General features: G+C 43.7%; 1 protein-coding gene across 12 annotated transcripts in view; it reads left to right on the top strand.

The window, feature by feature from the left end:
* MAP4K4 (mitogen-activated protein kinase kinase kinase kinase 4) overlaps window positions 1-27,939 on the top strand; it is a 170,877-nt gene that overhangs the window by 94,782 nt on the left and 48,156 nt on the right. For all 12 annotated transcript variants that reach the window (XM_040584713.1, XM_040584705.1, XM_040584712.1 and 9 more), the window contains exons 4-9: window positions 13,906-14,031; window positions 14,835-14,945; window positions 17,799-17,889; window positions 19,406-19,536; window positions 23,674-23,728; window positions 26,065-26,143. In XM_040584713.1, coding sequence (XP_040440647.1) covers window positions 13,906-14,031; window positions 14,835-14,945; window positions 17,799-17,889; window positions 19,406-19,536; window positions 23,674-23,728; window positions 26,065-26,143 — 593 coding nt within the window. The remainder of the gene's footprint in view (window positions 1-13,905; window positions 14,032-14,834; window positions 14,946-17,798; window positions 17,890-19,405; window positions 19,537-23,673; window positions 23,729-26,064; window positions 26,144-27,939) is intronic.

Here is a 27,939-nt window from a genome sequence, read left to right as displayed (position 1 = left end):
TTTGTGGCATCCTGCACTGCCCTGAAGGGAAGAGACCAGGGGATGCAGGTGTGCACAAGCATGTACCTGCTCTCCAGACCAGTGCCACAGTGTCGGTGTTGGGGACAGGTGGCCAGAACTGGCTTGTGACTGTTGCATGACTGTACACACTATGGCTCTTGGGGTAAAGTGTCTACTCACAAACCAAAGGCATAAGGGAATAGGGGCTGTATTGTATGAAAGACAACCTTAGCTGGATGTCTTGCTTTGAAGAGGTTTGCCAGTGAGTTGGAGAGCTGCCCTCAGCCAAGCCTGCTTTCAGTGAGGAAGTTTTATAGGACATGAAAAGCAGTAATGTCCTTTTTTTCCACCGTGCCTTGCCTTTATATGCAGCAGCGCACATGCACTGCCGTCATCCCTTGTGTTTTGGATCAGCGGCTCGGCGTTAGCCCAGGGAGAATTGTGAGCGCCTCTGGTTTCTCTCGGTGTGGGAACGCTGGAGCACATAATGGCTGTGATTCAAAGACAAATGCTAGCTCTTTGCTACTGATCACTTTGGCAGAAACCTCCAGATGCTCAGAGACTACAGATGGAGCTGATTTGTGGAGAGTTGTTTTTTGTTTTGGTTTTTTCTTCTTTTTTTTCTTTAAAAAAGCACCCACAACCTTAGAACTTCCTTTTTTCTTTTATTATTATGTTTTGCTATCTTTGTAATAGCCTTCTTGTTCTTCCTCATCTGTACCCCCCTACCCCTCTCTTTTTTAATTCATGCCAGCCAGAGTGCAGCTAAAGGCTTTTTCCTAGAGGAGCATCATTTGTTAGTAAACCAGCAAAGACAAGCTTAACCAATTTAACCAGCAATTTCTGTGAGGCTTTCCTTTTTGACTGGGCTTTGGGATTTCTTCATGTGCCCATCGGAGGGATGAGGCTGCAGGAAACCACAGGAGAGGAGCCTCCAGCCGTGACGGGCTTTGTTCAGATGCCTGTAGTCTGGCAGAAGCTGACCTCCACAACACATGGTCTTTCACTTAGTTGCCTCTCTCCAGCTGTTGGAGAGGTCTGATTTGCTGTGTGTGGGATTTCTGCTGCTTCCATGCTGCTTGGTAATGTTTCCAAACCAACCAGTGGATTCTTGCCTTGGTGGTGGAGCTGGAGCTGGCAGGGGTGCTGCAGCCTGTCCCTTTGTGTATGGCTTCATTGTCACACACTGTCACAGAGCTCTGCTCTGAGCAAATCCGGTGCCTTAAAGCATTTCCTCCTCAATTTTGAAGCTCTCCAAACAATCCAGGTTTCCTCCTTTGGATGTAAGTGCTTCCCCCTACCTCCACAATGCTTTGGCTAGGTTGGTTGCTCTTTGTTCAGTTTTGAATCGGTGTGATTAAGGGAAGGTTTTTTCAGTCCATCACTTTGTCATGTTATGGTCCTAGCGTAGTGCAAAATGGTCGTATGTGTTAGGGTGAATACCCTGAGCACAGAATGACAGGCCTCGTTCAGCTCATGAATCATCTTCCTCTGAGACCCTGAGTAGTGATAGCATTACTTTTGTTTTAAGGGAAAAGTCCCTGAGAAGACCATTTATCTGGACAAGAGAGGCCATCTGTTTGGTCTTTTTTTTAAACATGCAACTTTTGATTTTATCCTTACTGAAAGTGCTGCTCCAGGGTGTTCGAGCTGCATGCAGCTCCCGTGCAGACAGTGGTGGGTGGGCACAGCTGGGCAGGCTGGGGCCACATTTGGTGCAGGAGTTGTGGTGGCTGCTGGAGGCTGGGGAAACCAAACCAATATGCTTTCTGAGGGAGATCAAATTATTCCTGTATAGGAGGATTTTAGTAAAACATGCTACACCTGCATTTGTATTATAGTCAAGTTGCTGAGCGTCACTTCTTAGCAATGGCTTATGGTACAGGAGTGGGCTGTGCCTGTCTGAACTGCCTGTCTGAGAAAAGAGACCCCAAAGCAGATCCCAGCTAGCTCACAACACACACACACACATCCTTTTTCTGCTGCCTTTCGCTTTGAACATGTGCGATGGCCAGCAAGTGGAATGAACAAAGAAGTGACCCTGTCACCAGAAACCCAAAGGAGCAGCATTGCCTTTCTCCTCCCTGGGGAAGGCTGCAGCCTGGATGGGGAGGAGGTTGTGCTGTCACCTCTTCCCTGCCTGGTGCAGGGTTTTTGCTTTCTGGGTGAAGTGATGTGGTCTCTCAGGTTTCTCTTGACAGCTTTGTGATTGATTTAGGGTTGACCTGTCAAGGGAGAGTTTTGGACTGAATAAACCTCATTTACTTCTTATCAGCACCTGGGTATTGGTGCCTGGCTCCCTTGTTCATATTCAGACTGGCATACACATCCACAGTTTTAAGCAGTTCTCCGACAATTTATTATGTTTGTCCCTGTAGCCCTAAGGGTCCCTTTTGCTAGTTGTGGTGCAGTTGCAAAAGGCAAGGCAAGGCTGGCAGGTCGGGGGCTGGTGGGAGCCCCTGCTTTGCAGCTACAGGGGCAGCAGGACAAAGAGCAGCCGAGCCTCACCAGGAGCCAGTGTTGGGGTTGGGAAGTGGACTCCTGTCCCCAGGCTCCTGCCAGCGCTCTCAGGGTTTCAGCCTAAGAGTGAGAGACTTGGGCTGGGATCTGAGCTGTTTGTTTTTAAACTGGAGAGTGAGATGCTGTAGTGGCTCTGATTTTTGAGGTGAAATACCGTTTAATAAATGCAAGCCTGTTCATAGTCCAGCAGCAAAAACAAACACGTACTGTAGTATCGAGACCATTTATATTTTCTCCAGTCCTATTTTCTTGGCTGTTAATCTTGGTCTCTTTGTCACCCGCCCAGCTAAGGGTAAATGCAGCTGGGGTGTAATATTTTCTGTTAATACTTGTTGCTTTTATTTATCCTGATGGAGGCATAAGAGCTTTTCTTCTGAGGCAGGTAAATAATTAGCTGGCTGTAGGCAGCTTCCTTGCTTGGAGAGGGGGAGGAAGGGAGAGAGGGGACTGTGACACCCCGTCTGATAGATGGACATGAGCATCTTGTGGCTCTGTTCATTGTTAATTCACTCCTACAGCACCTCTCAGCTGTGAGGTTTCCAGGCGTGCTTGGCAGCACTGACAACAAAAACATCTGGTCCAAGAATATAGTTCCCTTCTGCTGGCAGCTGCATGAAAATGATTTTGTACATAGTGGCGTAACGCCAAATGCACTTACTTGTACACTAAAGTGCACAGCCTTTATAGAGCTTTGGCAGTGCAGGGCAATTTTAAATGCTGTGCATAAGTCAGCATTAATCTACCAAAGAAATTCAAAACCTCAGCAACTGATTTTATAAAGAGCTCACTTATCACGCATGCCCAGACGTGGCCATACCTTTATACCTGTCTAATAGCTGTTCCTTTCTGAACACAAAGAAAAAGCCTTTTGGTCACAGCCCTGGTTGTCATCTGTCCTCTGGAAGAGTTTGACACAAACATGAAGGGAAATTTGCCCCTTGCAGACTTCTCTGAATTCTTCCCAGACATTTGGCTGTTGCTGATAGAGGTTGACTGTCTCCCCTCTTGTTGTGGGAAGGACCTATTCTGTGCTAAAGAAAATGTTAGCTGTGAATCAAGTAGTTTGTGTGTCTGCTGGTAAATTGTAATTTGAGTGATCAGACCTGATAATTACAGAGTCATCATCATCATCATCATCTTGTCAGTCAGTTGTAAATCATTCTGTAATGGATTTCCTTTTTAAAAAAGAGCTGTATTTCTGAGTGCAAGTGTATTTTAGAGGTAAAATATAATATTCATATTCCTTCCTGCTTGGAAAACCCTTAGGGTTGTAAGTGTGGATCTCATTTTTACGTGAACAAGCCAATTGAAGAGAGGTCTTTGCTCTGGGAAAGCTGCTCTCAACCCAGGTATTTCTAGTTACGTCTTTTGTGTTTATTCCCATAGAGTAGCTGAGCTTGGTGGTGCTTTTTCACCCTCAAATCTGCTGTTGGGTTGTAGGTTTCAGGAATGCTGCAGAAGAGCATGGAGAAGCAGAAACCCCTGGTCTGGCCTGGCATCAGTCATGGCCGGGGTTTGCATGCTGCAGAAGGAAACCATTCCTCCCCAGCAAGAAGCAGTTGGTTTGAGGGCTTGGACAGGGTATTTCAGTGAGTGTGTGTAAACTGCCTTACAGCTACCTGATGTTAATCCTCTGCTCTGTTGCTGCTGGAAGGAGCAGTTCTCACCAAAAACAGAGAGAGGAGGAAAAGGTGGAGATGGTGGCAAAGGGAGGAGGAGCAAGCCTCCTCCTGCCAGCTTTTGAAGCAGTCGTTGCTTGCAATGTCAGTGAAAAATACTGAAGGTATTTTCTGGGGTATTTTTAAAATTGAAAATGGAATTTGACAAGCCTGTAGGGCTTGGTCAGGTCTCCTCCCTTCTCACCCTAGCCACTCATGGTCTGCACAGACAGTATATATTCAGCCTGTTTCTCAAACACACGACAGTGAGGTGGTGTCGCAGCTTTCTTTACAGTCCCTTCCACCCCTTGTCTGGTGAGAGGAATGGGCCTTTGAACTTCTTGGGTTCTCCATGTTTGTGCCTGGCATTTTGCATCTGCAGTACTTTCTCTGTGTATGGCAGAGGAGAAGGTTGCGGATTACCGACGGAGGCTGAGCAGTGACTAATATTGGACAGGAGGTGCTGAAGTGTTGAACCTTTAGGCAAAGATTACCTGCAATTAAAACTTGTAAGGACTTGTGCACTCACACTGTCATTCAATCATGTTTGTAAGACACACGTACAGATCAGACGATTCCTTTTATTCCTGGGTAATTTACGTATTTTGGCTGCTTCACAAAAGAAACCTTGTGTTGAGTAAGTCAGATCATGATCTCACACTAGTCCTTGCTTACAAGGTGTTTCTTGGAGGCTGTAGCGTACCCAAAATTTGAAGTTTTCCTTTTGTGGGTGTAAAACAGAGTGTAGGTTACAAGCGGCACGTACAACGGCTGTTAGACCTCTGTCAGAGGTACCCCACTGTAGAAAAGAAACATTAAATCTATTTCTTCATAATGATGGCCTAGGTGACATGTCACTTCACAGCAGTGGATTGGTGCGCTGCAAAGAAGATGCAGTAATTTTGTTTTCAGAGCTTTTCTTAGTACTCATTTTCTGACAAAATGCAGGACTTTGTTAGTATTGCAGGAGGAGTTTTAAATATTTGGAAGGAAAAGTTGCAGCACTGGCAACATTTTAATGAGCAGGATTTGCTTAATTAAAGCCTAGAAGACTCAGGGACTGCGGACAGCTGAGGGATTAGCAATGTGTTACAAAGTTCTTCTTCCATATACCAGTTGATTTGGGTTCAGAAGCCTCGGCTGGTAATAAAACTGCAGTCGTCCAAGGGCGGTTTGCTGGCCTTAACTGTTGCTGCTACCAATGACCAAAGCCTGGATTCATTCTGTCTAATTTTAGGCACGTAGCGGTTGTGCTGAAGGTTGGAGCATAGCTGCTCTGGGTGCCTGCGATTTAGTGTGGGGGAAAAGGTGCCCATAAGGGGACAGGTCAGTCCACCTCAGGTGGGACTTGTCCTGTAGAGGGGTGAAGGTCACTGGTGGGACTGTGTCTCCTGGAAGTGCAAGGTGCTTGCTTTGTGGCTGGCGCTGCTCACTTCTGGCAATTGTGGTGGTGCTTGTTCATGCACCCCCCCTATATATATTTTTTTATTTATTTAATTTTTAAATATATGATTGGTTTTGGAGTATCATTGCCAGTCAGTTCCCTCCGCTTCGCAAATCTGTGTGTTTGCTTTTGGTCTAAATAATATTACGTATAGGGCAGTGCCAAACCCTCCATCACTGTTGGGCAAAGAAATGGCAGCATGTGATGGAGCTTCTGAATTTCTCTTGTCAGGTACCTCTCCAGCCCCATGTCTCTTTAAAAAAGGATCCTATATGAAACAGCCCTGAGGAAATGCCGAAGTGGGATTACTTTTCCTTCCTCTCTTTTGTTCTGTTCCTGTTTGGCTGTGTGTGATTACAGCTTTTGGATTTATGATCGCAAACTGTTGGGATATTTTGTTTGGTTTTTATCATATATGTTTCATTCAACGTACAAAATGAAAGAGGGGCTGTAAATAAAACCCTCTTCCTTATTCATCTACAGGACTTGTTGATCAGTTTGAGTGCAAGGCTGTATAATGAACAAATCTGTCTTGTAAGGGGATCAGTGTCTTCATGTAATTATAGGTTTTCATGATGTGACGTATGTACTAGAAGAACATTCATGTTATGCAAGAACTGCCATTTTTAATGTATTTTATCTTCCCAGCTTAAATTTCTGCTAATATAGCTTCTGTGTGGTGTTTGGTACATAGGAAATCCACTTTCAGTCATTTCAGCCTTTTGATTTCTTTTCTCTCTCAGATGTTTGCCTTCTGCCCCACTACCGTCAAAGTTAAAGCTTAGTTTCAAACTAGAACCTTAGTTTCTTGTTGAATCTCTCCAGCTGCATCAAACCTGCAGGACTCGGGAGCCTTCTCCATCTCCAAAGTCCATGCTGTGTCCCAGCAGTGTCTGCACTGCACATGCAGGGAGGGACCCATGTGTCAATCCCGCTTGGGAAGGGCGGGAGTGGCAGAGCTTCACACTGCCTGGGGAGAGCAGGGGCCAAGCAGTGGGCAAATGCCTCCCCTGGCTCTCTCCTCCCAAGAGATGCTGCTTTCCTTGGCGTCAAATGCACACTGAGATTTGAAGTAAAAAATTTATGCAACTTTTTGGCTTTGTGCATAAGCCTGATTTCTCTCCAGCATCTATGTCTCCTGTTATTGTCGGAGCTTGGAGCTTTGCATATAGGAGATTGTTTTAATTTCTTTGCTTCACACACAGACTTATTCTTCATATCTGCAGCGATGGCTTTTTCTAATCACAAAAAAAACCTGAGACTGGATGTAGAATTGTATAGCAACAGCTGGTTTTACTGTGAATAACAGTAATGGAAGTAGGGTACTGAACCTTCCCACTTTTATGAGCACTCTGAAGATGTCAGTACAAGACGAGTTTGTTGCATAGTTTGTAAATAATTTAAGCTTGATGAGGATGGACAGTTGAATTGTACAGCTGGGATAAACATGCAGTCTGAGCAGGAAACTCTTAAGTAATCGTGACCAGGATTGAGGGAGTAGCCTTGGAAATGGTTGGAGGGATTTGCCCTTAGGTTTCTGTCTTGGTTGTCTTCAGAAAAGCCCATGGCACCCTGGGGTTTCACTGGGGGATGTCAGAAGTGGTGCAGTCTCTGTGCCTTCAGTGCCTTCAGTGCAGCTCATTCAGTGACCAGCGAAGGCATCGGGGACACATCAGGCAAGAAAGAAAATACTGTTGTTGGCGTGATTGGCAGAGGAGGTGGTTTGGGGGGAGACAACAGACAAGTATTGTCTTCACATGGTTTTTGGCTCCTTCCTGCCTGCACGTGATTCCATCTCCTGTGCCTGCACAATGCTGTTACACAGGCTTCTTCAGGAAGTGCTGGGATCCTGCTTAAGAGCTAGCCCTCCCTCATGCTTTTTTGTCCACTTAATTTAATTGTTGCTTTATGGCTGCAGCCTCAGCGATGGCACTGCTGTGAACAATTTGGCTCATTTTCTCTCTTGTTTCAGATGGTGCCTTTAGCATGCAGTAGAGAGGGTGCTGTGCCAAGGGGAGACAAAGCAGCCTCTGTTTTGCATGTGTTGGGAAGTGTGTTTCTAACCTGCTTGATGAAATCTTGCTACTGAAGGTAACCAAACGTGGTCATAAGGACAGCACTGTTCTGCCAGCCAGTTCTCACAAAACTAAGATTTTTTTTTTTGACCCTTGGAAAAGCATCACAGCCGTCTCCTGCAATCGCTCTGCCTGAGCAGTGTTGCTAGTTTGCTACTCCCGGCAGTGTGGCTCTGTGCTGAGAGCAGAAGCAAGCCCAGAGGCTGATGGGCAGCTCACAGTGATCAGATAGGCTCCAGAAAGCTTGCAAATGGTAAAGCCTATGAAGGGCTTTCTCTGCATTTGCTGCATATGTGTACAAGGGGAAAATTCTGAGAGGTGCCCTCACAGTGATGATGGGGCAATGCTCACCACCCATGCTACTGCTTGCTGGGTATCTGGTGCTCCTTCAGCATCACTGAGTGTGTGGCATGACTGCTGCGTTTTCTTAAGGGCGAACAGTCTGGAGGCCTTTGAACAAGCACATGTTTGGGAAGGACTTGAAGAATGATGCAGAGAAATGAACATGTTGATGGCAAGATGGGAAGAGTCTGTGGGTAAGGGGTCTGTGAAAGAGAGAACTTGCACATGAAGTGGGACAGGCATGGTGAATGCTGGGCATGAGAAGGTAGCAGAGGAGAGAGACAGAAGGGAAATAAACTTCCATGAGGTCTTTAGCTTGAGGGTAACAAAGCTCAAAGGCTCTGTAAAAGACTCAAGAAAGATGGGATGTAATAAGAAAGTTGGAAACTTCTGTATGTTAAGATTTAGGAGGGACTTGTTAAATGTTTGCTGCACGTCTTGATTAAAGTCTTTTCTTTTAAGCGGTTTAGGCTTTCCCTCTCAAGAAGCCTGTGTTTGGTATTTTCTTTTCAGAACTACTTCATGTCATATTTCCAGTTCTAACACTGTTGTGGCATCGGAGGGGATTGCATTTTTCCACATTGCACTCTCTGCAGTGCAAGCTGCTGTGCTTTACTCAAACTTCCTACCTTGGCAGGCACTGGCAGGGACTTGCCCGGCACTCAGAGTCTCATTGCTCTTGTGGTTAGGTTCCTCCCAAAATTACAATGTCCTTCTTAGCTTGGAGGCAGTGCTACAGCTCCCAGTTCAAATACTGTGCTGTGTGCAATACTGCCCCAACTCTTCTTACCAAAGCATCTCCCTTGTGTGTGAGAACTTTATTAACGAGTGTATGTATTATGGATTCCAGCACCAGAAAAGGTCATCTTTTGTGCTAGGCACTATTCAGACTTTCCCTGTCCTAGACAGATTCTGCTCTGAATGGATGCTGGCCAGGGTCTGGCATGTGGGGAGGAGGGAGGATGTGACATACAAGCAGAATAGTTGTTTGTAAAAGTTGGTGTCATGATTTATCCAGAAGGATTTTTGTTTGCATTTGTTGGCTTTTAAGACTTTTTTATTTTTTTATTTATGTGGGTGGAGAGCAGAAATGAAGAGTGAGAGGGAGCGGAAAGGAAAATAAACTGGGCTTCTTGTGGACTTTCTCCTGTTTTTCTTCAACCTGCATGTCGGCTTTCCACTGTTGGGGAGTGCTGTTAATTCTTCAAACACTTGGTTGTAGCTTAAAATGACTGGATGCCATTTGTGCGGGGAGAGCCGAGATTTGTCACTGTCTCATTTCTTAAATCAAAAAGGAAAGTTACTGGAGGGACTAATTTGTATTCCCCTGCAAACTGGTTTAGGGTAGCATATAAATCATGTGGTGCAACAGGTAAACTTGCTCTTACCTTCATCACAGAACGCTGTCTTGCTTTATCATTGCTTGACTGTGTTTTCTCATTTATGCTTCCCCTCATCATATGGCTCAAGTAAACAAAATCTTCTGAAACTGCCCTGGGTTTCTGTTCCCTGAGCTGTGCCATCCCTTGAGAGGGCAGAATCAACAGCTAGCAAAGAGCAGTGGTCAGGCAGCCCTTCCACTCTGGGGAGTATGGATGGAAGGTCACCACGTACATGCCCTGGGATAGTTCCTTTCTGTACCTTTGGGCGTGTTTTTTTTGGGGGGGCGGGGGCCTGGTTTTTGTTTATTTGTTTTAATTCAGCTCCTGACATAATTTCCTAGTGCTATAGACCTTGGGAAACCATGTTATTTCCCCCCTTACTCCCCTGGGTGTGTTTCTTAGTGACAGATTCTCATAGGGGTCTTGTACCAATTACCAGTTGCAGTGCTGGGCCAGGTTGGGATTGTTTTGCTTTGTCTTCTGAGGCACCTAGACAAAGATGTTTAGGGAAGTATGTAAAAACAGGGCAGGCATGAAGTAATTTTTCTTTTCCTTTGGTTATGTCCTCCCTGCTTCTGGCACTTCTAAATCTGTAGTTCCCTTCTTCTCCCTCCCTACCATGATGTCCAGCAAAGTGCTTCTGAATTTATCATCTTCTAAGAATTTGTATAAATAAGCAGGATTTTCTTGCAATAATGGTGCAGAGGGGGTTACCTTTGGAAAACATGCTGAAATGGCATAATCAAGCTGTCTAGATTAATATTCCTTACATGGATCTGCTGTAGCAGCTTTTGTTTGTCTAGGAATTACTCCAGTGGCAGCTATGGTCAGATACTTAAATCATTGAGATACTTAAATAATCACAATTTTGTAAATGGTGATGTAATGGAAATGACAAGCCATTGATGCAACTGATGCAGTTGCATTGATGCGTGCAAAAAACCTCCCCACCTGATATTTAGCATGCAAAGATGAATGGAAGAGCAAACAGTGTTGAGATTTTGTGCTACAGCCGCAAGTGAGCTGATCGGGCGCCGCTAGCTGGCACCCTGGGAGGTAGCATGCCTGGTTCTGTTTTTAGTGTGCTAATTCAAATGGTTAGAAATGATCTTAATGCACATTGGTGGATTTCTGTGTGGGAGTATGTGATTTTTAATCTTACAGGCAAAGTCATTCTGATAAATCAGCATTGCAGTTAGAAATCCCTAGAGATGCTGACATGTCCATTTAATTTCTGAAGGGAAACACATGGAAAGTGCTCCAAGCTTGATTTAACCACGTGAGTCTTGCAAAAGTATAGCTTTCTGCAAAAATTACTGGTAATCAGACGTGCTGTCACAAACTGACAGTGAATGTGTAAGTATAAAACAGCAGCCCCATCACAGGCCAGACAAAGAAGATTTCAATGGGAGTTTGTATCCAAAGATAATGGCTTAAAGTGGTAATTGATGCCAGCTGCATAAAATCACTAGGAAAGGCTCACCAGCTGCCTCTGTCCTCCAAGAAAAAAGGATGTACTTTTGTATTACTTCATGAGAATGACAGTCTCTCGCCTCAGTTGGTTTTAATTTTCTCCTTTTGTGATCCTGGCGCCTCTGCAAACAGAGGGACTGTTAGTGGTGGTGGTGCAGCGTGTGTATTGTCAGGAGGAGGTGAAGGGACTTCTGTCTTTGAGGCTGGCTCACATGTCCAAATCCCAGGATGGCTGCCGAAACACCTCCTTCTGTGCAGGAGGATCCCTTCTGCAGGCTGCCCTCCCTGCGGCACATGTGTCCATAAGGAGACCTGTGTTGAAATGGTCTTATCCGGTGAGATTTTTGGGTGGGATTCATCTCACCCTGATGTAACACATCTGCAATACCGGTGTCTGGATCTTGGCTAATGACCTCATCCTCCTTGTGTGGTTACTGGGGAAAAGTAAACACTGGTAAGGTGCACATTGTTTGGCCTCGTTCAGATATCCACATTGGAATGAAATGAGTTGTACCCTGGAAAAAAGTGTTCCTGAAACTGGAACAGAACAATTTTGGTCTGGCCACCTTAACACCAATTGCTGTACCACAGTAGTACTGCAGCCTTCTCTGTGCTGATCAATCCTCATGATAGTTCCTGTCGCCACAAATTCTTCAGGACTCAGTGCCAGGTAGTTATCGATCCACACTAAGTAAGTGGAGTTTTCCAAAGCCTGGCAAGAATTATTGGATCCATTTATTTTTGTAGACTGGAATTTGGACTGGATTGAACTGTAGGTGAGGCACTATTTGTTTTGTGGACAAATGCTCAATGACAGCTGAAATAAGAGTTTAGGACCATTATTAGTCTTAGTTATAGGAGATGTTTGGGGTTGCTGCAGGCTGTTGAGCAGGTGCTTTGACATAGCCACAAGGAAAAACTGAAAGGGCAGTAACTAGTGGCAGTCTACTGGGTCTTTATGCACCTTTTTTTGTTGTTGTTGTTTGTTCTTTGGGGTTATTTTTTTTTAATTATTTTATTTTTCAGGAAGAGGTCCTGTCTAAGCATTGTCATTTTGGCTGTTATTGCAATAGATAAACATGAACAACCTTTAGGACATCCTGCCCATTGTATTGTAAAAGCTATTGTGTTCCATGTGCTGAGGATCGGAAATAATTTTTATATAAGAAGTCTACAAAATAGCAGATTAATTCAATTATACATGTTAACCTATCAGTGATTAAGTCCCAAACCATTAAGTTTAAGAAAACCCCTGTTAGAGTTTTTTTGCTTAAATTCAGTGTGATAGTGGTAGTTTCTAGTATAAGCATGGGGTTTTTTGGTGGTTTTGTTTTTTGGTTTTTGTTTTTTTGCATACGGTCCAAATAAAAAAATCACAAAATGGCAAGGACAACAGAAGCAGCTGAGGAAGCACTGAGTTAGCTTTTGGCTCAAAGATCTGTTCTGATAACACTTTCAGGGCTGCTGTTCACTGGGAACTTTGATTTACAAGATTGTTTTACTGTTTTGTTCAGTGTTCCAGAAATATGCAGTGTTTTACTTCAAAGATGCATCATGAGAAGATTTAAGAATAGCTTGGTGCATTTTGGGAGTTTTCTCATAATTATGAATAAGCGCTGCATCCCCCTATATAGTGTATTTGAAATAAATGTTTGTGTTGTAGCATAGGGTGGTTTCTTTTTGCTAAGGCCATGCATACCAATGTGTGTAAATAGTTAACATGTACTTAGTATTAACATCTGCGTATGTGGTGAATAGGATATTTGATTGCTAGCATGGTACAAATTGCAAGGAAGTTTAAGGCTTAACATTTTCTCATGTAATCAGCTTTGACATTACAGGATAATCAAAATACGTGCTACCGTTTCCATCAGCCAGCCACCCTAGGGAACAGAGGTTTCGTTTTTTTCCTGGAATCAATTTAAGGTAGATGTTTACCCCCTGGATACCTAAGGCTAGAAAATTGTGGAGCAAATAAAGGTCGTGCCTAAAGGGGTAAACCAGCTGCCTTTTCGTTTGTTGCCTTGAGAGGTGCTGGCTGAAGGCTCTCAGTTTCTAGGTGTGGTAAGAGAGCTGGGGGTGGGATGGTGTCTGCTCCTACTTCTGTATCTGCTGCCTGCTCAGACGTCACCTCAAAATGTGTGTGGACCCTTCCATGCAACACATCCTACTGTCACTTCAGAAATGGATTGTGGGTGTTTTAAAGGAGCGGTTGCATAGTGTTATCCACTTTAGCTTGCTGAAGAGATGACCTGCCTTCACCCGAGCTGCTCTCTGCTTGGCACCTCACTGAGGCCGGGGGAGCTGGGGGAAATCCTTCCTCTGTCTTTGTGTCCCAGCATCCTGTTTACCGCCCCGGCCCCTGGCCCTCTCTTCCTAATGCACTTGCTCTTCCTCCGTGGAGGCAGATGGAGGAGGAGGAAACTGGTGCACGAGGCAAATGCCTTGTCCGTGCAGTGAGGGGAATTCCTGAACTCCACCTCTGCTTTCCTGTGCAAGCCCCATGCTGGCACCGAGGTGGGACCCACCTCAGAGGGCCTGCTTCAGCAGCTGCCTGGTCTGAGCTGCTGTCTGGCATTTAAATAGAACTGATTGCAATTTTCAAAATTCTCCTTTAGAAAAAATGAGGAAGATGGAAGTAATACCCCTCTCTCATAAATTCACAGATTTTTCTGGTTTTCTGGTTCTCTGGATTGTGTAGAATGAAAGCCTGCTAGCTCTGTATTTGCTTAAGGTATTACAAGCATAGGGTTTTTAAGCAGACCCTGTCCTGCTCCATCATGGGTGAAGTCCAGTGCATCCTTCATTTGCTTTTTTACACTACTGAAAACTTGTGAAAGTAAGTTCTGTTTTAGACCATCTCAATAAACAACATTTTGATGGCATGAACATAGGATGTGTTTACTGAGCATGATGCTGATATAAATTGAACTTTAAAATAATGTACTTGCATGAAAGAGGAAATTCATCATGCATATGGTGTATTTTTGGTGTTTTTTTTTTTTCCAAAGGACGAAGAAGAAGAAATCAAACTGGAGATTAATATGCTAAAGAAATATTCTCATCATAGAAATATTGCAACTTATTATGGTGCTTTCATTAAGAAAAGTCCTCCAGGACATGACGACCAACTATGGGTAAGCAAATGTTTCTCAAGCATGTTCATAAGTCTTTCCCTTTTGGATACAGTTTGAGTATGATAGAAATATCACATTATGGAAAGACAAGCTAATAGAATTTGGTGCTTGCCTGAACAGATAGGTAAGTGAATCACATAGGCTAATCATGCATCCTTAAGAAGATGGCTGAACTAAGATTTGTTATTAGCAGTGGATTTGCTCTTTAAGTAACTTTTTTTTCCCCATTTCCCAGATAGATAGTAACATGTTTCATGGGAACGAGGCAGGCAATCTGAGCAGTGAGAATGTACGACTGTAAAAAGAAAGCTGCACTTGAGAATTGTACCCATTACATTTCTCATCTCACCTCATCTACACCCTCTAGAGGGTTGAAGTTTGGGTTTGAAATGGCAGGGTACAGACATCAGTGCATGTTCTTCCACAAATAAATGGGAGTTAAAGGGTAAGATGTGTTGCAATGGTGTGATCAGTTTGATTCCTTCAGCATTGGATGTGCTCTTACTGCTGTTGCTGCTAATGCATTTTGCATAGCTGAGCAAATCCAGATTCCCAGCATTAAATTACAGTGATTAAATCAGTCCTTGAAGATGTGGTAACTAATGTGAGACATATTCCATATATGTCTGACACACATTGTAGACATTTGGTTTGAATCCATTTTCCAGGCAGAGATGTAAAATAAATGATACTCTCTTCTTTTCGAGGGTTTCCCAAATCAGTGCTGCAACCTGATTATTTTGCTTTGCTGGACAGCTGGAACTGTGTTTAATGTTAGTTGCATGTTCTTACTTGTTTTGCAGCTTGTTATGGAGTTTTGTGGAGCAGGCTCTATCACAGACCTTGTGAAGAACACGAAAGGGAATACTCTGAAAGAAGACTGGATAGCGTATATCTCCAGAGAGATTCTCCGGGTAAGGAAAATACTCTGCTCCACTTAAAAACATAGAAACAGTCTTACAGGGATGTAGCCTAGCTTGAGGTTCTGCAAGAAGCTGTTTCTGATCAGTCCCGGTTAGCCATGTCATCTCTTGGAGAGTGTGTAGGAGCAGATAGATGTCTGCTCCACATCATTTAAATTGGTGTGAGTTGTACTGTATGGTAACAGCAGTCTTGAAGAAAATAGCAGTTGTTATAGCAGAGAAGCCAGCGGAAGAACCAGTGACCTTACCTATTGTAGAAGCTGTGAAACAGTATGGACACTGTTTTTGAGAAGCCTGAGGTTGTAACAGTGCCGTAACACACCAGGGTGCAGAACGGGCTTTTCCAAATGTGTTTGCAGCCGTCTTTCTCTACTCCTAATGAAGTCTGTGGAGAGAGGGAGTTGTTGGCTCAGGCCAGCAGTCAGGACTTCTGTGCTGCAATGTACTCGCATATTGCGTGTTCCTGCAGTCTGTCTGGAGCAAGCAGCTACGTCGTATGTGGCTGTGCACTGTGGAGTGCTAGCAGATGGCGCTGCAAAAGTTTCTCAGGAAGAGGGATGCCACTTTCCAGTTTTTCTTAAAACTGAAGCTTTAACTAATTACTCTTCGTATTTAATTTCCAGTTGGTACAGTTTAAGTGCTTTTTGAATTGGCATTTGTTTGCTGGGCTAAGTAAATCTGGTATGATTTTCCTCGTGCTTCTTTGTAAAACAAATTGCCTCCTACCCATACCATACGCAGTATGTTTGTTCAATTGTCTCATCATAAAGGAAGTTCTGAAGGGCTTTATGTTAAAGAAAACCACCACTGGCTCTCGCATAAATCAATGCTGCTGTTGTCTGTGTTACACGTTTGCTCTGCCTTGGCGATTTTTAAGATGGTGAGGGAAGGAGACGTACTATTCTGGTCTCTTGCTCTTAATTCCAGATGCTAGGAGGGAGTCCCACTGCTGACACATTTTGAATTGTTTACGAGGGAGAAGAAAGGTTGAATACCTACTGACAGTTGTATTTCAAATCAAATGGATAGTGTGCTTTAATATGAGGAAACCTAACTTCTGCAGGACTGATCTTATGCTTGATTTGAGAACTGTGTGACCTTGGAGGTATTGCATGCTATGTTGCATTCATGCTAGGTTCTCCTTAGATAAAGTAGTCATGCTTGGTTAGAAGAGGAAAAAATTACTTACCTCAGAAAAGAGCTGGGTGAAAGCTATTTTCTCATTCCTGTGAGAGATTTGCAGAAGGAGCCTTAATTGCTCGCCAGCAAGAACTGGAATATCTGGAAAAAAGGAATGCTAAACTCACATTGCTATGAGACGTTGCAAAACCTGATTTGACACTGAGTTTGTCAGAGCCAGGAGAGGGGTTGTGTAACAGAAAGTCAAAATGAGCTAAAGTGCCAAAGATTGGTGCAGGTGGAGACACAGGTGAGGGTCAACCCAGTGGATCCCTGTGTGGTTGGAGTGGCCTGGGGGCTACAGGAGAATGGAGATGTGCCCCTTTGTCTCCTCCCAGCCCTTCACAAATCCAAATGTGCTTTTTCAGTAAGGTTAAATGGTACTCTGGAGAGAACAGACAATTATTTCCCTGGCTGGGTCGAGGTAGTGGAAGGCTTTAAAAAGTATCCTGTGTGAAGCTGTGGAAAAGCCTTCATTCCTGTGAAAAATAAGACCACACTTAGCATTAGCAGCCAGCAAAAGGTCTCGGGGACATCAGCCGTTCACTTGATTCACTTGTGACGTGTGGGGAGGAGCTGTGGAGGGTGGTTTTTCTGTCACACTCGTTAACTGTTTTAAAAAAAGAAAATAGCCCAATGGTTATGTAGGCAAACTGGTAAATGATCATTTAATGAAGAACATGTGTTAGGAAATATTTCTCTACAGCAACCACTACTCTCTTAACCTCTTGCAGCTGTAAAGGTTCTATTTCTTTATTTTTCATAAAACATTAAAAGCCTATGAGGGCAACTTGAACAGGCAAGACGATCCCACCGGAGACTACAATTTTCCGAGCAGAGAGCTGAGGAGAAACCAAAATACAGGCAGTTGCTAAGAGGGTTGCCTGTTGTTCTCCCAATTACATTAGAGAGTAAAATGCAACATATGTCTTCCTCAGCCCTCCCTCCACATGGCTAATGCTTTGGGGCATGCATCCAGGTGCTGTCTCAACAAAAAGCACCGTATGCCAGGAGGTTTTGTTTCCTTTGGAAAGTGTAATGCTCATACTTTTTTTTTTTTTTTTTTTGCATGTTTTTTTTGCCTGAGGAACAATTAATCTGGCTTCGTATTTATGGAGGCTAGAGAAGAGAACTGCAGCTTTGCAGCAGAGCTTTTGTTTGTCATCAGCCGTCCCTTGCCCTCAAACATAACTGCCTGTCCATCACCCTCCCACCCCCTTCTCGGGGGTGCATATATGCATGTTGATGCTGCCTCCTTTCTCCCTCCAGCTCTCTTCCCCCCTTCCCCAGACTAAATTCTGGGTGACCCTGTGTGTGTCAAATGTCAGTGGCATACGCTGACGCTGATGTTATTTACAGTGTCATTGTGTGGACACTTTCTGGGAGCTGAACTTCCTTCATGTGACAGCTGAGAGGTGTTTGCACAGTGCAGATGTTGGGCTGTATTTAGGACAGCATGTTCATGACCTGGGGCCCGTGTCTGTGCGCCAAAAGCTGTGTGGGTAGTATGCTGCTAGAAGGCTCCCAAGGGTCCCGTTGCACCCAGCCACTGTGCAAGAGACCCAGTGCTGTGGGCTTTGGGGGTGCTGGGTATCGGTAGTCTGTTGCTAAGGCAAGAGCCTAACTTTGAACGTCTTCTCCTTCCTCTCTTTCTTCTTAATGCAGGGGCTGGCACATCTTCATGCCCATCATGTGATTCACAGGGATATCAAAGGGCAAAACGTGTTGTTAACAGAGAATGCAGAAGTGAAACTTGGTAAGTAGACGCACACGTCCACTTCCTCATTCATTCAGCCTTTGGTTTTATGATGTTCCCAAATCAATTTTATCCTTTAAGAGCCCTGCAACATGCTCTGTAGCATGAGCACTCTGTTACTGCTCCCACATGGATCAAGGCCCTGCACGTATTTCCTCCTGCTTCAGGAAGATGGAGTGCAGGTTATTGTTGCATTTCATTATAAGATGTTGGCTTTCATGCCAGAATCAGTGAGGGGATTGTTTTGCTTCCCCCCTCGAGCTGTGCGTGACTGGATTTGTTCTGATTCCCCTTATTCTGGACTCAGAAAGTGATGGGAGTCTCTCTTTAATTAAAATAGCACCTGCTGTTCAGGTTCTGGACACAAAAATAGGATCTGGATGGCACTCTCAAGTGAGCTGTGGCATCAAGTTCAAAATGCAGTTCCAGCTCTGGCATGCCTGCCGAAAACTGTGCTCATCCCTGGCCTCTTCTCTCCCTTCCGAGTGGACATACTCTTTTTTTCTTCCTCTCTAATTTGTCTCTGCCAGTTACTGCACACTTTAACCTTCTGTGTTTGTATCATGCTGCACTCGCCACCTTTTTTCCAGTTAAATATAGAGCCATGCTGAAGCCCTCCCACCCAGCCCACATCCCTTCTGTTTTGCATTACACCTTCCTGCAGCACAAGTCATGGGAAGACATACTAGCTGCTGGAGGAGGAAGCTCTCGTGAGAGCTCTCCTCCTTTTGGTCCAAAGTGGAGCACAGTAGCTCCCAAACTGTTGCTCCCACCAAACTTGTCTCCACCATTTGGTCAGTGTCACTCAGATGACGGATACAGTGAAGCTGACACAGCCCTCCTAGAGCAGACGCAGTTACTGCTATCGAAAGACATACATCACTGTGGTCATGAGCAGGAAGAACTGAAGGGAGGAAACCACCTTGTAATGTAATTGCCTTGTAATGAAATGGGTATCTCTTTTGAAATCTGTGTGTGCTCCAAGTTAGCACCTCTTCAGTAATCTTCATCTTTTGCTCCTATCAATGCGTCTTCTCTGTGTATTAGAGCAGAGAGCAATTCCCTGAGCAACAGATGATTTTTGCTCTCCAATTTTAGAGCGGAAAAAGTGGACAGCCGAAAGAGAAAGATGTTCATGCGTGTGGTATTTCCATAGCATGAGAGAGACCTTTGGGAAGCAGCTCCTTCTGTATAGGCAAAGGTGCTTGCTTTCACCATTTGGGAAGGGAGTAGCCCTTTTGCACCCTCCCAGGCAGTATTTTTGCAGCTGTATGCTCCCTCCGGTACAGGCAGGATGGTGAGATGTGCAGGGGAGGTGGTCATACACTGCCAATGTCCCTTGATGCTTATGGCCCAAGTACCTTGCATGTGAACCATAAGGGCTCATCATATTTCTCTTCGGCATGGTTCTCCCATGTGGAACATCCATAGGGTTTTATTTCCAAATCACCTTACAGAAGTAGTCACTGCATTATTTTTCCCCTCTTATTTTATTTTACTCTTTTCCCGCCCACAGTGGATTTTGGTGTGAGCGCTCAGCTGGACAGGACAGTTGGCAGGAGAAACACTTTTATTGGAACTCCGTACTGGATGGCTCCAGAAGTTATCGCCTGTGATGAAAATCCAGATGCTACGTATGACTACAGAGTAAGAGAGTCCTGTTTAGAGGAAAAAAAAAAAAGAGCCAACATACAAAACCTATACGCTTGCATGAACATATGAATGTACATGAACAACGGCAGTTTTTGAGACTTCTTATGCTTTGTAGGAGTAATACTATTTTGTGTAGGTACATTCTTATTACAGGAGTACAAGGTATGGGTCAAATTGTGACCTTTAACAGTTGCTATTACTTGTATTATCATAGCTTTGAGACATAAGTAGTATAGGATTTTGGTATGCTGTAGGTGCTCCGAGATGGCAAAAAAAGAGTTTAGCTGGAAAAGCTCATGTTCTTAATTTGTGTAATGATTGTACTTTAAATTGTGTTAGACTATGTCCCAGTTATTGTAGTAACCCAGAACAGTACATTTTAGGTGTTGCCTTAAATAGAACCACTGTCTGGAGAGCCAGTGAAGTACAGAATGAGCTCTTTAAACTGTACCTGTTCCTGATTTCAGGATACATATACATGTTGTTAAAAATTTATCCATCACAGCGTTTCTCAACAAAGATAATTTTTTACGTGTTTGCTGCAGACCAAAGATTTAATTACTGCAAAACCATAATTGACTTGATGATATTTGCACTACCCATAAGAGTATTATGTATGTGTATTTAAAGTTAAATTTCTCTATTGAAGGCAAATTGTAATCTTAAAAGTTCTTCTCAGCTTGCTTTAATGAATGCACAAGGAAAAAAGAAATGTGAAAATATGCTTTTTAAAAAATCTTCTCTTAGACTAATGCAGTTGTTCCAACTTTTAACCAAGGAGAACAAAGGTATCAGAAGGCCTGTGATTAAGGTCTTACAATGAATTTTAGAGCTAAAGATCAATTACATCAATTTGCTGAGATTGATAGTGGTGTTAGCTATCAGTATGTTTATGTGTGTCTAAATGTATTTTTAAAAAACATATTATTTGAATTGGTGTTTTTGTACCATTTGACTAAGATTGATGAGGTTGATCCTATTTCTTTTCGTTTAATCACTTTTTACATCCATCAACTCTTTGTACTAAAGATAATGCTTTATATCTTTGCAGATGGAGTTATTAGGAAGGAAGGGTGGCTATTAAATGATCTAATAAAGGAGAAAGAACTCTCTGCAGTATTTGCTAATGCAGTAGTGCTGTGAAAAATAACTCCTTCTGCTTCTGAAAAACACCTGTTTATTGTTCTTCACGGAGCCTGTAGGATTCTGTCCCCCAAAAAATTCATGGTGGGAAGATTTTGTAAGATCACGAGGCTGTGTAGTTTAGCTTAAGTGACTGGATTGGACCAAGAGAAAAGAGTACCTTGATGGGTCTGAAAATGTGATCATTAGAAATGTTTCTCTGCTTGTAGTACAAGAAGACCTTGTTTGCTCATTAGTTTTAACTATTTTTTTTTTAAATTCACTGTTATGACCAGAAAGTAAGACTGCTTTTCTCAAAAACAGCTGTCTTTCAGCAGCCTCCTCTAGTGTTTTGCCCCTTAAGCTATGGAGTTTCTGGAGCTGGTTCCTCACCAGAACTCTTCCAGCTCTTGCCTGTGTCTGACCCTCCTGGCTCTCGCCCAGGCTCTCCCAAATCAAGGGTGCTGGCCAGAGGTGGTATCTTGAAGGGCTCCCACTGAAGGACTCTTGTTTCATAATGTTTCAAGCAAAGCTGAGATGGTAGGGAAGGAGCATTCGCTTTGGCTTCAAAGAATGTGTCCAACAGAGACTTCTTGCAGTTTTAGCAATGATGGCTATTCTCCTAGGTAAAGCTGTTTACTGAGAGCAGAAAAAATTCAGGACTAGGTATATTCCCTTAATCTGTATTTGTTTATTTATTTGCTGGTTTAGACACTGAAAAAGACCTGCCAGGTTTTGGGGTATTTGCCCTGTAGTGTTTGTAGTCTTTTGTTTTCTCTTGTCTTTTGTTTGGGAGAACAGGTACGGTGTTTTATGTGAATTTATTATAGGGAAATCGTAGATTCATAGAATACTGTGTTGGAAGGGACCTCAAGGATCGTCTGGTCCAACCTTTTTTGGCAAAAGCATGGTCTAGACAAGATGGCCTAGTACCCTGTCCAGCTGAATCTTAAAAGTGTTCAGTGTTGGGGAATGCATGACTTCCTTGGGGAGATTATTCCAATGGCTGATGGTTCTCATTGTGAAAAAATTTCCTCTTGTGTTCAATTGGAATCTGCCCAGGAGTAACTTGTACCCATTACCCATCATCTTTTCCAGGTAACTCCTTGTAAAAAGGGGGTCTTCATCTTCTCTATAGCCGCCCTTCAAATACTGGAACCTAAGCCTTGTTTTCTCAAGGCTGAACAAACCCAGTGCATTCAGCCTTTCCCTTTATGGCAGGCTTCCCAGTCCTTTGATCATCTTCACGGCCGGCGTTCTCCAGACCCTCTCCAGCCTGTCCATATCTTTTTTTGCATAGCGGGGACCGAAACTGAACACAGTATTCCAGGTGTGGCCTGACAAGCACTGAGCAGAGTGGGATAATGACTTTGTCTGTGCTGGTGAAGCCCTTGTTGATGCAGCGCGGCATCCTGTTGGCTTGCTTTGCGGCAGCAGCACACTGCTCACTCATACTGAGCTTGTTGTCCACCAGGATCACCAGGTCCCTTTCCATAGAACCAGTCCTCAGCCGGGTAGATCCCAGCCTGTGCTGCGCTCCTGAATTGTATTTTCCCAGGTGCAAGATGTTAAACTGGTCTTTGTTGAGCTCCATAAAGTTCATGTTAGCCCTCTTTTCCAGTCTATCCAGGTCTTCCTGCAGAGTGGCTCTCCCTTCCGAAGTGTCAGCTTTGCCACTCAGTTTAGTATCATCGGCACACTTCATCAGGGTACACTTGATCCCATCATCTGGATCATTTATGAAGTTATAAACCAGCGCTGGACCCAGTATTGATCTCTGGGGACTCACTTGTGACAGGTTGCCAGTTTGAAAGGGAGCTCTTTACTGCCAGCTTCGGGGTGCGGCCTCTCAGCCAGCTCCCCACCCACCCCACAGACCGCTTGCCTAGACCATCACATTAGCTTCTCTTGGAGGAGGCTGTGGGAAACTATTGAAAGCCTTGGAGAAAATCCTGGTGGACAATGTCCACCATTCACCCCACATCAACTGAGCAGGTTACTTTGTCGTAGAAGGTGATCAGGTTTGTCAAGTGTGATTTCCCCTTGGTAAATCCATGCCGGCTTTTTCCAATCATGTGCTTCATTGGACTTGTGGTAGCCCCCCAGGAGGATTTGTTCCATAACTTTCCCAGGGACTGAAGTAAGACTGATGGGCCCGTAATTTCCTGGATCCTCCTTTAAGCCCATCTTGTAGATGGGGGTGACGTCAGCGTTCTTCCAGTCTTCCGGGATGTCTCCCAATCTCCAGAACTTCTTAAAGATTATGGAGAGCAGCCTCGCCACGATGTCAGCCAGCTCTCTTAGTGCTCTTGGTTGGATGTTGTCAGGGCCCACCGATACATGGGGTCAAGCTCCTGGAATAGCTCACCTACCAACTCTTCCTTCACTGGCAGTGGATCTGTGTTTGCATCAGCCTGGATTTTTGTCCCCAAGGCCTGAGGCCCAGCAGTGCTGGTAAAGGCAGCAGTGAAGAAAATGTTGTTGGTGGTGACTGATTCACTTCCCCTGTTTAGCAGTGGGCCAATATTTTCCTTCTGTTTCTGCTTGTTGTTTATGTACCTGAGGAACTGTTTCTTGTAGTTTTTGACATCTCCAGCCAATTTCAATTTGAGCTGAGCTTTTGCTTTTCTAACTGCATCTCTGCGTGCCCTGGCAATGCCCTTGTTCAATCCTTTGTAAACAATGGAATATTGAAAATTCTGTTGTTTCATAGATGTAGATTTCAGGCAAATGTATTTTTCATTGTCATAATGTGAATATCTTTTTATGTGTTATTGGAAAGGTTTTTTTGCATACTCCATATGAATACGTGTGTGCATTTCTGCATATATATATGATATGAAAAGTAGGATTTTATGACACTGTTACAAGAAAAAGTAACTTATATTATTTAAATAGCCATGGTATTTGGTTTCAGTCTCACCTACAGGGCCTCTGTAAATAGTACTCTCTTACTGTCTGAATGGGTAAATCCACCTACTAACATATGGTGTCTCTCTTTTTATGCAGAGTGACCTTTGGTCATGTGGCATTACAGCCATAGAGATGGCAGAAGGAGCTCCCCGTAAGTGATGCGTCTGCTTCTCCAGTGGGCTGATTAAGACTGAAACATATACTTGGGAGATGCTGGTTGTAATCTAAGCCTGGTATTGAGGTTTCTGAAAGTATCCTCATGTTATTTCTGTTCTCTTTGGTTTTGCCTGCCCTATAAATATAAACTCCCATAAATAGCAATGCTTTTGATAAAGATAGGACTGTGCACTACAGTGCAGACTGCAGTAATTTAATTTCTATAGCAGGAATATTTGGAAGCTAATCGAGTGTCAGACTTCCTTCCTATGGGTAGTATATTGTGTTTTGGAGTTGTGTTCCAATTCGTGTATGGCCTGGCGTGGGATGCTGAAACCTCAGCCAGAGAGAGGGGCAGTGGGGCCTCGAGAAAACCGACCTTAATGAAAAAAGCATCTGTAGCAATTGTTTCTGTGTTGGCTTTCTGTCGGTCTGGGTAATGCTAACATTGCTTCTCTTTTTGTTTCCACTATTTGGTGGGTGGTGTTGATCTTCCTTAGCAGTGACATGACTTAAACTGTAAATCCATCTGCAGTACAAAGTATTGAACTTACTGCTCCCTGCCTGAGAACACTTACCAGCTGATACGGGTTTTTTTGGGGGGGAAAAACCTGGAAACCAAAAACGCACAACTTTTTATAGCTTACTTTCCTCTGACATAGTTATTCTTTCTGTATATCGAGGCAGACAGCAGATAGGTACAAGGAGGACAAAAAGATTTAAAAAGAAATTGGGCATGACGTTTTGGCTTTTAATGGTAATTTTAACAAAAGTCTTTATTGAACTAGCAAATATGCTTACCCTCACCCCCAACTGGAGGTCTGTATTTAAAAAATAACAGCCTAAGATACCTAGAAACAACTACCACCACCACACCACTGCCCAGCTTGAAACATGTCTTTGAAATAATCATGTTGAAGTATTGATGTTTTCCTAGCTAAAAATGGTCATTTCATTATAGCTGCTGCCTGATTTTTGTTGTTGTTGTTAATGTAATATTTATAAATTGAATCACAACACTCTTGTTTTGATTCATGTTTTAGGAAGTCTGAGGGTTTGTTGTTTTTTTTTTTCTTCCTAATTGCACGTTTGCATGAATGCCCATGTGAGAGCTGCTCCCAGGACACCTCAGCCAGCGCTGTATTAACAGCATTTGAGCTACCACTTGACCTCCTTTTTGTCATACCTTTTTGTTCAGTGCATTGGGTTGCCTAGATGGCTTTCAATTAAAAGCTCTGTCTGTGGGTTTTGTAAGCCCAGAATTGGACAATAATATTTTATTTCTAAACTGAAACAGAGCTTGGCCGCTCTTCATGTAAAAAGTGCAAGCAGGGGCATTTAAGAAATAATCAAAGATCCAACATAAATGCTGAGCAGCTCTTGCCTTGGTCTGTCCTCTGCGGTGGCTGGAGTCCATCTCTAAGCTTGGTGGCCGAATGGAATCCACAGGCATCTGAGGGGTTTCTCTGCCAAGGCTGTGGCCCATTATTTTTGAATCCAGAATCCTCTTCACATCAGTCTGTTTTTTCTGAATTTCTATTGTGTGGAAAACATTACCTCTTCCTACAGTGGTCATTCAAGCTAAGACTGGTGGTGCAAGAGGTCAAACATAGGGAGACAGTAAAAACAGAGGATTTGCTTCTAGTGACCTTTCTTGGGCAGCCTCTCCCCCTGCTCCCGTGTTTGCTTGTGTTGGTGCTTTGCTATGGAACAGGAGGAAAGGCTGTCCAGGAGACATCCCGGACTCCCCCTAAGTGTCAGCTGAAACCAAGGGGACTTTTTTTGACAAAAGTCACAGGTTCACGTTTCAGTTCTGCATGGAATAATTTTTTTTTTTTTTTTGATAGAGATCCTCCCATGCTTCAAAACTGTCAGGCCTTGGAGTTAAGAAAGCCTCCAAGTCTTCAGAGTAAAAATGAGGCATCCTCCATAATGGGAGAGAAGGGCAGGTGGAGGGAAGTTTGTATGAAACAGTAACTGTGTCATTCTTCCCTTCTGTCACCATCATCACCCAATATTTTATTGACCAGAACGTAAGTTAGATGATTTGAGACTGGAGGAGGACCATGCACAGATGTTCCCATCATGGTTGATCCTGAAGGTTAATCCGTGCCTCGATCTCTTTGTCTTTTGGGGGCCTCCCTTGGTGCATTTGAGCTGTGGAATTGTTGTCATTTTGGGCTAATGCCATTTAGCTGTTTTGCTGTCTGCATCTGGAGTGTGTGCAGTCAGCATGGTGGGAATGGTTGTGGAAGCTGAAGCCATGCTACTGACAGACAGCAGCTAAGAAAATGTCTATGTTTCTGTTTGGTTCTGTTTTCTTTCCTTCAGCGCTTTGTGACATGCATCCCATGAGGGCACTCTTTCTGATACCCAGGAACCCTCCCCCACGGTTAAAATCCAAGAAATGGTATGTATTAGTTATATCTTGTTTGTAGCCCTTTTTGTAGTGTGATGTTTTCTTGTGTCTCATTGCATGCTGTTTTATTACTGCTTCCACAGAACTGTAAAGCAATTTAAGTTAGCAAAAATCACCCTGTTATCTTCTGTGCCACTGAATCAAAGCATGAAATAAAAAGCATGTGTTATTTACTTAGTTCTGTTTGTCCCAGAGAAACTTTATCTCAAATTGTGTGAAAACAAAAACGAAGCTTTTTTTTCTTGACAGAGCAGCATCTGTATTAAGGTGACAAATGAATCCATATTTTAAAATATAAACTCCCGCAGCACTCTTTATATACAGTATGTTTTCTCAGATGTGTCATAACACAGAAACAGAACAGTACTATGGTGTTCTAGTTCCTAAGTTGAAAGGAGCTATTAAAACTAATGAAGGCTTTTACTATAATTATTGTAAACGATTGGAATTGAGTGTGCGCTTCTTGCCAGCTGAGAAGAATCCATTAGTATCGGAGGGTTTCCTCCCAGTTAGTGGTTACAACTGGCACATATGAAACAAAAATACTCCCTAGAAAGAGGTTTCATATAGATTGAATGTGATCACAGGATGCTGTGATCCTGTCAAAATAATGAAGTGATTTGATTGCCTATTCAATGTCAACATAACATAAACTTGGCTGGCTTGCTGGGCTTGGTGTTTGCCTGGGTTGACTTATTTATGCACTTGTACTGTCAAGGCATCCCTGTCTGTCTCTCATACTTGCTTTCTGTATATGTTAAAGGAATAAAGATGCATATACAGTATTTGCATAAGCCTTTCATTAACCTTTTATTTAGAATAATAATAACAACACTTAAGGCGTGAGGAATAACCCCCCCCCCCCAAAACAACAAAGTTACCTTGAATTCAGCCTCCTAAATTACATTAGGAAAGTGAAGCAGTGGATGGAAACTGTTGGTTTTACCCATAACCGTGTAGTGGAGGGGTTTGCCACCCAAACACAGGAGCAGGTTGAGAGCCCCTAGCAGTCAAAAAGTGACTCTGCCCAAAGCCAGGGCTGCTGTGACTCCACTGTTTTGCTAGTGTGATTGGTGCCAGGTTATGAGAAAATAGGCCAAATGATGAAAAATGCAGTTACGAATGTTTCCAGTATTGGCGTTTTGCAAGGCAGCTTTTTTGGTGATTTCTGTTTGCAGAGGTCTTTTTTCCAGGGTTCAAATAAAGTGCAAATTTAGGAGGGTGGTGCTCCAGCTTAGCTAACTGTCATACACTGTCACTTTATGCGACGTGCAGGAGGCTCAGTTTAGTTCATGCCCTTAAATTGTGTCGGTGAGAATTTGACCCCAGGTGCCTGTGTTGAACAGACAACGCTGCTCAATACCCACCTGTTGTTCTGCATGGATTTTTTTGTGTGTGGCTCTTCAGGTAAAAAATAAAATAATGTTAAATTCTCACAGATCTATCTCGGTGAGCCTAGGTGCATACAAAAGCAGCGTGGTGCTGCTTGTGTCAGGGGAATGTTGGCTGAAGTTTTTGTGGCTTTCAGCACAGCTGTTCTGAAGCAGACTTGCCCTTAGATAGCATGGGCAGGTGGAGACACACCGGAGCTGCCCTGCCCGTGCTCCGAGCAACCTGGATGCTACCCAGCTGCGGACCAGAAGTAGCAGAGCTGGGTTTGCATGATTTGCCTTCACTAATAGATCCTGCCTTTCAGGGCAATTATGCCTGCGAAGGACAGCACATTACTGTGAGGCTGTGTCTAATCACTGCAGGTATGTGGGCATTGCCCTGTGCCCATCCAGCCC

This window comes from Falco naumanni, chromosome 2, assembly GCF_017639655.2.
Source record: "Falco naumanni isolate bFalNau1 chromosome 2, bFalNau1.pat, whole genome shotgun sequence".
NCBI classification, from domain to species: Eukaryota; Metazoa; Chordata; class Aves; order Falconiformes; family Falconidae; genus Falco; species Falco naumanni.
Note: the sequence above shows the minus strand (reverse complement) of the source record. Positions and strands in the feature narration are given on the sequence as shown.